Here is a 13,185-nt window from a genome sequence, read left to right as displayed (position 1 = left end):
TTAACACTTAGTAAAAGTTACCTTTTATTAAAAATAAAAATAAAACAAGAAAGCAAATGTGGCAAAAAATTAACAGATCGTGAGTCTACATCAATGGGAATATGGATGTTCATTATATAATTCTTTCATCTTTTCTGTAAGTTTAAAATATTTTCCAAAATAAAGTTAGAAAAAAATAAGTGATACCTTCAAAATCTACAGTTTGAACACATTCATAATATTGACATTTCTAATATCACTTACGCTGAATTGGACCCATTTTTGTTCTTGTAAAATAACAAAAACACAGGCCTAGCCTTAGAAGTATCTTCCTTTTTGTACTTTTAGTACTTAGCACAGCACCTGACAGATAAATAGCAGATGCTCAAGGAACACGTGCTGTTTCTGCTAAGCCATTAGTAGTTGTTTGACTTTAGACAGGTTGTTTCCCTTCCTGACACTTCAAATACTTGATCTGCAAATTCTGGGAAATATTACTAACTTGCATACAACCCACAATATTACCAAAAGACTCAAATAATGTTAAAAAAAAAAACCACTTTTCAAAATACTGTGCAAAAGTTATTACTATTTCTATGTCTAATTATACTCTTAACGTTTACTATTTTAATTTTTTAAAGATTACTTCTAAAAGTCTTACATTCGAGGTATTTAGGGGAATAAAGCCCTGGGAAATTTATCTAGCAATATCACAAGTATATCTCTCAGTAACTTTTTTTTTCTTCTCTTTTCTTTTAACGTTTATTTACTTTGAGAGAGAGATAGAGAGCAAGCAGGGGAGGGGCAGAGACAGAACGGGGGACAGAATCCCAAGCAGGATTCGCACCATCAGCACGAAGCCCAATGTGGGGCCCAAACCCACAAACCGCGAGATCACGACCTGAGCCGAAATCAAGAGTTGGGTGCTTAACTGACGGAGCCACCCAGGCGCCCCACTATTTCTTTTTTGACACACAAAAAAATAGTATTTCAAGTTGAGTACATAGCACAGCTTTGTAAGAGTTTTGCAATAGTTTGTAATAAAGTAGATTAGAAGCTCAAAAGAAAAGGGCCTACTTTCTTGGCTCTGCCATTCACAAAAGCAACTGGACCTTAGACAATTGTATAATATATGTTCATATATTAATAGATGTATATGAAGAATCACATAATGGGAGATCGCTAAAAAGTCATGAATCAAAGAGACAACCTAGAAACTACAATACCTCCTTTAAACAGGATAGGTCAAAAAAATTAATTTTTGGTTTGTAAATCACTCATTCCTAATCAGTCAGCTGGACAGCTAAGGAAAAGTACTGGAAACCACTGTAATCGAAACTGAATCAGAAATGAAAAGAGAACAGCTCTGAAATTATAATGGGATCAAAGGGAAAGTATGATTTTTCAATTTGAGTTCTTCGAAGGCAAAGGACCAGATCCTTCATTTTTGCAACCTCACTGCCCAGCATAATCTCATATACCTGGTGGACAACTAGTAAATTTTGAATAAAAGCATTAAAAATGCAACATTTCCAAAACACAGATGTTATATAAAATTCAGTATATACACCTTATACCTACATTTGACAAATAATAAGGGTGTTTTCTTTAAAGACTAAAGATATAGTTAAAACCTTATGACACATTAAAAGCTATATACACCTAACAAACAAAACCCTCCAAAAGTTAACTTATCTCCCAATTTGGAGACAACCAGTCATATTTGCATTTTATAACACAACACAGTAAATCTAAGTGTCTCACTATCGTATGGTATCACTTTCATTTCTGAGTTTAAACTACAAAAGGAATCTGATAACTAGTTAGCAAGCAAATTATGACTTCACTACCATTGTTTTTTTTTTTTTTTCGTATTTGAGAATGGAGGAAAATCTTGTCCAGATCAAAAATCCTATGAAATTCCATGAAATGGTCAATATAAACTTGTACTGCTTTCAGGTACACAAACACATATTCACGTAGGAAAAAATCTTGCTTTAAAGACTGTCCTTTCGTAATCTGTAAGGTATTACTTGCATCATAAATGTGCAAGGTATTATTTGCACAGTTGAGCATAGCAAATTACCAGATTTTATGTAACTGAAACTGCAGTCCACATTTCCCAACTATGTGCTTACTATCCCTTTTCCTATATTACCCACACTACATTGTATTAAAATATTTCCTTAATTTAAAATAATTTCAGCCCAAATACCCAAATGAAGAAACCTGATCACCCACACTGATGTATTCCAAAACAACTGTGTATTCATGTTATCATAATAGATATAAAGTTGGATGGCTCAGTAGCCCTATCACATTGTTTTCAATTTCAGACATTAACAACAAGTAAATGACGGAGTAGTCCTAAGCTATCTGGAAGTGCGCCTCATCAATAAAATTAAACACAACAAAATTTTGTTAGACCTACTTTGAAGTTTGGCTTGGATCTCATGCTCTTCACATACTGCACTAATCCACAAATTTCTCACCAACTGCTGCCTCTTCCCCACCCCTGGAATTCACTTCCTGTTCACCTTTCACCCTTAAGTATGCATGTTAGAGGTCAACGGCCTTAAAGCTACTGTTAACGACTGGAGTTTCTGTTACTCTGATTCTTGGCAGGCTGTGCAGAGCTCAACTCTTCTACAATACAGTACAGAGTTTAGTTATTAAGATCATATTTTAGAACTAGCTAATATTCCATGAATTTCTCCGTTCAAATAGAATATTTTAATCCTGAAGACATGACAGAAATGTCAAAGCCAAAAACTAGTCCACTTTAACTGGGGGGAAAAAAAAGGAACTAAAAGGGAAATTCCTATACATAATTTCTATTTTTTGTTCTGGCTTAGACAATAGGAATTCTGAAACTTCTTATAGGCAATATACCACACCAAATGCATAAAGATTTAAGCAAACTGATCAACAGAAGGATGGTATAAGATTTTTAATCACTTCAAGGAGACGATCTAAAAATTTCTTAGTTTTTTCTCTTCCTTTTGTCCAGAGTATAAGTGGAGTGACAAGTTTTTTTTAATTGTACACACACACACATATATATATATATATATATATATATATATATATATATATATATATGTTGGGTTTTTTGACTTAGGAAAAGTTACCACTAGGAGAAAAAAAAACCTAGCAAAGAGCTTGGGATCCTCTGAGTTCAATTGAGTATAACAACATATAGCAAATCCCTTTAGTTTTACATAGGTTTTTTCCCATTCTTTTTAAACATAGTTTATTAGTTTTTTTTTAATGTTTATTTTTGACAGAGAGAGAGAGAGAGACAGAGCATGAGCGGGGGAGGGGCAGAGAGAGAAGGAGACACAGAATCTGAAGCAGGCTCCAGGCTCTGAGCTGTCAGCACAGAGCCCGATGCAGAACTCGAACTCACAGACCCCAAGATCATGACCTGAGTCGGTTGGACGCCCAACCGAGTGAGCCACCCAGGCATCCCCCCTTCTTTTTTAAAAACACCTTTCCTTCTACACAAAATTAGCTATGTTTCTGCTTAAGAAATGTGTTCCAACAGATTTTTACTTAAGTGGGGATCCTTACTTAAGTGTAAAAATAACCATTACATATTTGAACATACAAGACCTCCATATAAAACTCTCTTTCTCTTCATCTTTTCCTAACCAAGCATTCTACCACCATCATCATCGCCCTCTGGGGGTGGGGGAGGGTGCCATATAATTAAAGATTTTCATGCTTAATAGAATACATTTTAACTATCTGGAAATTTACTCATGTTTAATAAGTTCCCTGACATTGTTGGATAGCAGAGAACCTGTCATATTTCTTTATCTTTCTTCATTATTTGTAATCACCACTCACGAGCTAAACAGGCAATATGAATATGTCCTGCAATGAAACCCAAAATTACAACTGCAGAGTCTTAAGAGTTGAAAAGAACCTACCAATTTAGTCCATCTTACACCCACTATAGGAATTCTTTCTGTGACACATCTGAGCCATTCTATTTACCTGCTTTCATTGAAAGGAACTTCAAACTTCTTCTTTAGTATCAGATGATAATCCACTTTTCTGTGACTTTCACTTAGCAGGCCTAATTCTGACCTCTAACGTTCTTTAAACACTTGAAGATAATGATCACATTTATCTTTAGAGCATTTGTTGTTACCTTCTTATTATACAGTTTTATTAAAAATGTCTCAACACTCTTGGAAGCAATAGCTATTTTGGTTTACTTCTCTTTGTTTTGGGAGTGTTTTTCCCTTTGGTAATGGATAAACTATTTGCCAACATGGCCAGAAAACATGAGATGCATGCTCTTTTCCACTTAAAGATTCTAAAGCAAGTTTCTGCCTCATCAGTAGGGTAGATTTTTGAAAGGGGGAGGGGATAAGTAGGGAAAAATCATTTAGTATATTATTATTACATATTACAATGTGCTAACATACTTTGAAGGAAAGTAAAAGTGGGTAAGACAACAATATAATGGACTTAAACTTGGTTGAATCCAGTCTGGCCACTGGCTATCTCCACACTAGCTGTGTGTGTCACTTGGGGTATATACTATTTAATTTCTCTGTACTTCAGTTTCCTCCCACAGAAATTCAAGGAAATAACTGTACCCAAATAAAAGGAGTGTTGTGAGGGATCCATGTATTAATGTATGCTAAAGTATTCAGAATACTGCTTAACACAAAGTAGGTACTCTACATGTTAGTCATTATAATATTTGCTATTGCTACACATCTATTTTAAACTGAATTGTAATGGTAATATATGCAAGAAAAATATAAATACATTTTAATTAAACATGATTCAGATTTTTCCAGTGCTCAATAATAACCTTATTTTTTATGTGGTGCTTTAGCAATCTTGTAATGGTTAAACTATTCAGCCATTCAAAATCATTTTCAGAAAAACAGTTAATGACTTGAAAAATGTCTGCAACATAGTAATTGGAAGGTGAAAAGAGCCACTTGCCAAAAAGCATGAACTATAATGACCTCAACTTTATTTCTTAAAAATGCAAAAATATGTAGGTGAAGGACAGGGATGAGACAAACAACACATCTCACTGGAAACTCATACAGCAAAATGTCAACAATGGCATCTTTGGTAGTGGTATTACAAGTAACATTAAAAAAAATTTTTTTTTAATGTTTATTTATTTTGGGGGCAGAAAGAGAGAAAGTGTGTGTGTGTGTGTGTGGTGTGAGCAGGGGAGGGGCAGAGAGAGAGAGGGAGACACAGAATCTGAAGCAGGCTCCAGGCTCTGAGCTGTCAGCACAGAACCCGATGGGGGCTTGAACTCACAAACTGTGAGAACACGACTTGAGCCAAAGTCAGTCGGTTAACTGCCTGAGCCACCCAGGTGCCCCACAAGTAACTTATTTTTAACTTGTTTGTTTTCTATATGGTCCAATTTTTTTAAAAACCACATATTAAATTTTTTATCACAAAAAAATTCATTGTCTTAAAATGTGTCTGACATAGGCTATTCAAACAGGTGTTTCTCTACTTTCTTTAAAAACCTATAGGTAATGTAAGTTTCCCTATCCTTGGGAAGAAAATGAAAAATTCAAGGTACTAAATAAAGTAATAAATTCATCACAGTATGAAACCAAAAAGGAATTATGTACATCCTAAAATTATATTTTTTGTTTTGAATGCTATTTCAGCTATCCCACGTATTTTACACGGCTATCAAACTTACATTAAATTGAATTTATAAACATTGAGAGATCACATAATGTGATTTCTACTTTACAAAGAAGACAAAAATGAAAGATTTTGTGTTACAAAATAGCAGAAGGTGTCTGTCATAAGAGAGCAATGAAAAGTTTATAGTATTTTTTTCTCGAAATTCCTATGCTCTAAAAATTACACAGGAAAATAAGCTAGTATTTTCTTTATGTTTAGTGAGTACTTACATTTAGGAACACTTGCTATAGCTTCTTACCCTTTTTCTTTTCTCATGGTAAAATTCTAGAGTCAATTATATAAGAAATGTTCTCAGCAATATTCACTGTTTTTAATGACTGACACAGACTTCAAAGTACTTACTTCAAGATATTTGAAATTATATCCACAACCACCTGACCTCAGTTGGGACATAAGAAAAAGCAAGGCTTAGAAGTATTCTTTACATATCCAACACTCTCACTGAAGCTTTCCAGAATTCTGAATAGAGTGCCATTATGAATTTTCACACGTTAGGTTAAAGAATATCTTGTTTTGGCTATAATAAAATGAATCTCATTTTTTTTATTTGGATAAGCCAAAAGTTATACCAAATAAGAGATTATTTTTTAATCTCTAATGTCTATATACATTCAACTATGCTAATTTAGTCTGAAATGAAATTACTGCAATTAAGAGAGACAGTTAAAAAAAATCTAAAAGAAAAAAATTATTTCCAAAGAATCTGGGGAAAGACCATAATAACGTAAGAAGAACTACTCATTAATACAGCAATTTTTCTATGTAGTAACCATAACCATCCAGAACATTCTGAAAATTACATAGCCAAAAAAACGTGTAATCTCCACCAAAATTTATTAAAATTACACATATTAAATCAAATTTCACATATTTAGGATATGTGACCTATGATTCAGTACATATAAAACCTATATACATTTCATAAAACTCAGTCATAATCATCCTCCACCTTCTCTACCAAATCCATCCCTCGTCTTCACCCCCACAACCAACAACTCCCAAATATTATTAACACTAAGAAATAATAGGAAACTTGAGAACAGCTTTTTGATAAGTCAACAAAATATTCCAAACCAACTGCCTTTTACCTGTTTTTGAACACCTAGCATAAAGAATGAGATGTTAGCAAAACAAAAACTCTGGAACAAAAAGGTGAATGGATTTAAACAAAGCCTTATGAATGTATCAGTAGAGGAAGATGGTTTATGAAAGGATGGGTCTGAATGGGTCTGAAAAAAATTTCTCTGAGACAGTACTATCTACATGCTAGCAAAAGGGACTACTTTAGTTACTTATAATTACCCTTTATTCATTCCAGATCTATAACTTCTTTTAAAGCCAACAGAAATGTTTAGAAATACATGAATTAAAAAAAAAAATTGATGACAAGGCCCCTAGAAAAATAAAAGTAAACAGTAAATAAATTTTGGGCTTCATAACGACAAGTATACACTAGACAATATGACTAGTCAACTAGTCAGAAATCTGCATATTAAGTGGACAGATGACCCTAGGTTCAAGCAGTAGAGGTTTTTCCCAGGGTCCTTCTAAAGAGGATGCTTGGTCCTCTTCCAGTAGAGGGAGCAAAATCATAATATTCTACTCAGGCTACAAAAGAGAAAGGAGGGTTTATGAGTGCCTTTTAAATATGTTAAAATCTACCTAAACATTTCAAAAAAATGTACTGAAAATACCACTTGAAACAAATAAAATCAAGTTAAGGGAAAAAAATAAAGATTTTATCTTCTTTAAACACTTGAAAGCTCTGAAAGGAATGAATGGTCCCTACATGTTTAATTTTAAATACTGTGATATATTACATTGTCCACCAAATCTCACAGGTAACCAAGGAACTAAAGCATTTTAGAAATCCTTAATTTAACGTGATTTCAGACAAATGATAAAATATTACATTAAATACCTTTTTATTATAAAAGCAACATGGTAGCATGACAAAAACTATAGAAAACAAAGGAAAGTATAATTGTACTACCCTGACTGAAAGAATCTATTTTAATATTTTTTTCATATGCATATTTTCATACTGCTATGAGAAAAAGCATAATTATAAAAATGTTTATTAAGTGCTTACTACATACTAAGCATAGTTCTAAGTACTTTTACATATTATAACTTTTTAAATCCTTACCAAAGCTCTACTACGTAGATCCTGTTATTATTCCACATTTGAAAGGTAAAACAAATGAGGCACATACAAATTCTATAATTAGCTAAAAGTCACACAGCTAGTATGTAACAGTAGCTAAGATTCTAACCCAGGTAGTTTGGTACCTGAGCCTGTACTCTTAACCACTTTACTGTGATCTTAATTTTGAATTATACTTTTCCCACATCATTAACATGGTATTCGGTATTAGTCTTCAAAGTCTTTTTAATGTTTGTGATAGTCCACCTAATACACTATGATAATAAACTATGATGCTTCCAACTGTCCTGTATAGATAGCAGGAGATAGATATCTTTGGGTATATTACTTTTGCCACGTTTGGGGTATTGTAATAAAGTATTTTTATATTCAAAAATACAACCTAGTTGTTTTCCAAAATATCTGTATCAGTTGACAAAGGTCTATAAGTTCCAATTTCACCATAAATTCACCAGCATTAAGCATTAACTTTTTTTCTAATACATAAAAATGAAACCACACTGCAAACTGAATTATTAAAGTTGTATATTATTCTGAATGTTTTATTAGCTCAACTTACCTTTTTATGAAATTTCAGCTCCTATGCTTTATCCAGTTATCAACTGAGGTCTTAAAAGTTTGCTTATAAATTTATATGAGCTCTTTATAAGAGTATTAACATGATAAACATTGCGATAAAACGTTCCCAGTCTACTGTTTTCCTTCTAATTATGGTTAAGTTTTCCTTTTTGATAATAAATTGTTTCATTAAAGGCAATTATAATTGAAAGCTACAAAAAGGTCTTAAAACCTGACTATTTTCTAAATATAGAAGTTAACGTATTGCTCTGAGCACATCAATGAATAATTTCCAAATGTAAGTCCGTTAAAGCAACAAAACCTATGTCAAAATATGCATATTCACATAATAGAATGACTGAGTTTGAGCAACCTTGGATAGGTCTCACATAAAATTAACTCAATGAGTAAAAGTCCATCCTACCCGAAATCATCAAAATAAAAGAGCTACAAACCTGTCGCTGTAAATATAGGCGATTTCTGTCATGTAAATGCTGATGATTCGAAAGTGATGAATGCCAACTGCGAGCTGGACTGTGCAACTGAGTTTGAGCCATCTCTGAAGGCCGAGTTACCAGATGTGAAGTAAACTGCCGTTCAATGTCATGATCTAAAACGTGACTTGAATGATCCTGTCCAAATGTTGCCTCATCAAACTGGGGAAGGAGACCCTCCTGCAGGAGGTCTTCTGGGTCAAGTCCCGTGAATGGCTCAGTTTGAGACTCTACTTGATGAAGTAAATTCTCTTCTAAAGATGAAAAGCCATTAGTTTCTACATGATCATTGAAATGGCCCATTTGAGTTCCTGAGTCAACAGGATCTGGGAAGTTCATGTGCACAGGAGATAATTTTGAATTGCTATAATTACCCTGAGGATGTGATGAATGCAACATTTGGAAATTACTTGAATTCAACGATGTATTGGGATTTAGCATATGCTGAGTGGAGTCTTGCTTGATTCCCCTATGAGGTGAAAAGGAATTACTTCCAGTAAAATCTGATAAAGCCTGATTTGTATGATTAGGTGCAAGAACAGCAGAGGACTGCAGAAGACTGTTGGGTGAGACGTGATTACTGGAAAAGGAATAATGTGAAGAAAACTGCTGTGAATTACTGACAGAACAAGAAGTCATATTTGGAGAAGGTCCATTAAAATTCCCTTCTTGGTGATTGCTACACTTGAGGAAGTGTACTGAAGGATTTGATGTTTGAGAAAATTGCTGCATTGAAAGAGACTGTTGCGACGTAGATGCATTCGTAATTTGTGATGGGTGGCTAACACTGACTCTGTGTGGACCAGAAACATTAACATCCATAAAATTTTTAGACTGGCTAAGAGAATTTTGCCCTGGGTTAAGACTGTTTCTGTTTTGCTGTGAGCGTAGTGAAGTGCACTGTGTTTGTTGTTCACTGGCCTGAAATAAGGCAAAGTCATGGTGTACCACAAAGCTTTTATTTGGATGCATAGGGTGAGAATGTCCTTGTTGGTGGAAAGGAGACCCATTTTGATTTGAAATGCTGGTAGCTGTCTGATGGCCCCACATTGGACTGCCATCTGCTACATCTGGAAACAAACCATTGGGTTGGTTTTGGGGATGGATTGGAGAACAATTAAACTGAGAGTGTGGAGATAACACGTGTTCAGCTGGGCTACCAAAAGGCTGATTGACCTGGTGAAATTTCATTGAATCAAACTGATTTAACTGCTCATAATCAGTTATCTTCTGATGTGTTGGAGTACCTTGAACATGGTTGAGTGAATCTATGTGCAAAGGTTCAAATTCTGCACCCAGGTTCAATTCATCGACTAGTGAAACAGGTCCTGGCTGTACAAATGCATCATCTGACAAACCTTCTAAGGTCTCACCAAAAAGATTGGCATCATCAAAAAAGTCCATCATTGGATCTGTCATCTTGAAAAATCCAGTGACGATCTGAGCTGTTCACTCCAAATGAAGTATATTCAGCTTCTCTGTAGTAGATACTATTGGATCATTTCCAAAGGTCATCAACTAATCCGAAACAGGTCAATGTTCATTATTGCTCTAGATAATGACATGTCATGAAGTGTCAGAATCCTAGGAAAATAAGAAAAAGCAATCAAAGTTTAATGATGAGTATTCATTAAAGTTCTACAAAGTTTATAAATGATTTTAAAAACCTACAATCTCAGTGTACAGTATTTTTTATAGAATAATTCATTGCAAAAAGCTCATTAATATTCCTTACAAGAAAAAAAAATGCTGGTGCATGGGACATGACTATATGCATTTAAAAGTAATAATGCATATTACTTTCATTTTGAAGTTCATATATTTTGATAGAATGTAAACTTTGAGAATGGTATGTCAGACTTTCACGTAGACCATGAAATGGCCATCACTCCCTAGCATCACTCCCTAGCAGCCCTGGCATGCATAAAAAATGTATGTATTACACTTGAAAGCAATGTTAAGATAGCTGACATCAGACCTTCTCAGATTGGCCCAAATGAGATGAGTTAGCTATCTGGTCAGTTGACAGACCATGCAGACAGGTGATAGGTTGGGGATGTTCCCACATATTGCTACCATGGTCCCCTTGCCCACCCCCATGGAAGATGAGCCTTCCTAAGAACCAACTGATTTAGATATCCATGTAGCAAAAGCAAGCACCTTCCTGTTAATAGTCATATTCATTACTCTGTCCCTAAGTCTCCCCCCTTGTCCCAGTAGATCATTTGGAATACAAATATTGCTTACTTACTAAACTGTGCAAATAAATGTGTGGTGACAATCAAACTAAGGCAAAAATAAACAGTAGCAGCTTGAGCTAAGTAATAAATTAGTCTTATGATAGTCTTAAGAGGAAAAAATGATTACATTTATGTAAATATATGTATATATATACACACACATACACGCTACTTCTGTGTGGAAAGGATCTAATGGGTTACTCATTAACATGAAATGGCTAGCTAATTTTCTTCTAGGCCTGTATTATTCCAAACATTTTTTCATAAAGGCAATTTATAGCTCTGCCCTACTGTCTTGCACAGAGAACCACAAATGGAGGTTCCTGCTCCTCTACATATTAGTTTATTTAAAAATTAGTAAAGGCCAGGGGCGCCTGGGCGGCTCAGTTGGTTAAGTGTCCAACTCTTGCTCTCGGCTCAGATCATGATCGCATGGCTTCATGGGTTCAAGCCCCACTGGCAGTGCGGAGGCCGCTTGGGATTCTCTCTCTCACCTCTCTCTCTCTGCCCCTCCCTTACTTGCGCTATCTGTCTCTCTCAAAAAAAGAAAGAGACTTAAAAAAAAAATTAGCAAAGGCCTAAGAAACTTTTCCAGAACTTCTATTTTGGGAGGTCCATATTAGGAAATACAAATTTCCTAAATAAATGTTCACTATTTTAATGTAGAAATACTTTAGAAAAATTCTGAAAAGTAAAACCTACCAAAGTCTATATTAATTGTAATTAGAAATTGACTCATTGTTAAGCACAATGGTATCCAAGTGCTTTAACAAATATATGATTTTAGAAGTGAAATACAGAAAAAAATTGTTTTTCTTGATTTTATAATTGTGAGATGGAACAGATGAAGGGCTATGTGGTCTGCAATGAACAAAGCCATTAGAAAAATATAAGGTAGGTTAAATCACTTCTCTGGAGCATATCTTATTTTCAGCTTCAGACTAGGGAACTTTTATGTATACCTAAGTCATTAATCAGGAAATCCATGTCTTATGCTTTTATATGGATGTATGATTATCAAGAAGAACATAAAATGAGATACAATGAAAGTTACCAAATCCAATACATCATCAAATATGAGATACATCATTACCTGATATAACATGAAGAAAAAAAATGCCGTCAATTAAACTATGGCACTATACCACTTCACATTTTTATTTTATAATGAACGAAATGACCTTTTTAAAGGTTTTTAGACTTAGTCTTATTCCAAAGGATCTGACAATTTCTTCTGCCTTGAGGTACTCTGCTTGGTCCATAAAGCACTTGATTGTTGCTCTGTAAGTAAATGTGGAATTGCTGTCATTTCTTCAACAAATATTTGCTTCACTAATATTAAATTTATGCTCTGCTACTCTGTTTCTGTGCCTCTCTATGTAATCAATGCCTTTTTGGTTAAATACTGAAAAACAGAGTATATTTGTAAAGATATTTTAAATAACAAACACATGTGGTACTATTGAACGTAGCCCAACTGAAGCGATGGCAAGATAAAGAACCATGACTAACTTTGTGTACACACAGACAACGACTCCATGACAGCCACCTGGGAAATACTGACTGAGACACATCCCAATTTCAGAGATATTAAAAGGGGAAAAAAATATGCATCTTAGGATTAACTTCTTAAATAATGAGAATGTATTACTTCAAGAGTTCAGAACCCAGAACTATAAAAATCTACTGCCCAACTGAATGTTGACAGATATGACATTAGTTCATATAGTTCTATTTACTGTGATAACAGTGAACTTAAATATAAATAAATATAAAACATTATTAATTTATACAGATTTACTATTTGTTCTTAAAAAACAGTTCTTAAAAAAACATTTGTTCTTAAAAAAACAGTTAAAGTATTTTTAGGAAACTGCTCTGGAAATAAATATGTATCAGAGCAGTAACAAAACAGTCCATACAGGAAAGAACTGGTACAGTCTTTGCAATTTTGTACATGATGGTAAATTATGCTAAAGCAGAGTGTTTTCTACATTTATATAACCTGAAGCTTAACAAAAATATGGGAGAAGTA

General features: G+C 34.1%; 1 protein-coding gene across 8 annotated transcripts in view; it reads right to left on the bottom strand.

The window, feature by feature from the left end:
- CHD9 (chromodomain helicase DNA binding protein 9) overlaps positions 1–13,185 on the bottom strand; it is a 237,295-nt gene that overhangs the window by 147,290 nt on the left and 76,820 nt on the right. For 6 of the 8 annotated variants that reach the window (XM_058707433.1, XM_058707437.1, XM_058707432.1 and 3 more), the window contains exon 2: positions 8,872–10,494. In XM_058707433.1, coding sequence (XP_058563416.1) covers positions 8,872–10,329 — 1,458 coding nt within the window. In that variant the 5' untranslated portion in view covers positions 10,330–10,494. Of the gene's footprint in view, positions 1–2,410; positions 2,693–8,871; positions 10,495–12,243; positions 12,263–13,185 lie in introns of those variants that run through there. The other 2 variants (XM_058707435.1, XM_058707440.1) reach the window with 2 other exon arrangements.

Source organism: Neofelis nebulosa, chromosome 17, assembly GCF_028018385.1.
Source record: "Neofelis nebulosa isolate mNeoNeb1 chromosome 17, mNeoNeb1.pri, whole genome shotgun sequence".
NCBI lineage: Eukaryota > Metazoa > Chordata > Mammalia > Carnivora > Felidae > Neofelis > Neofelis nebulosa.
Note: the sequence above shows the minus strand (reverse complement) of the source record. Positions and strands in the feature narration are given on the sequence as shown.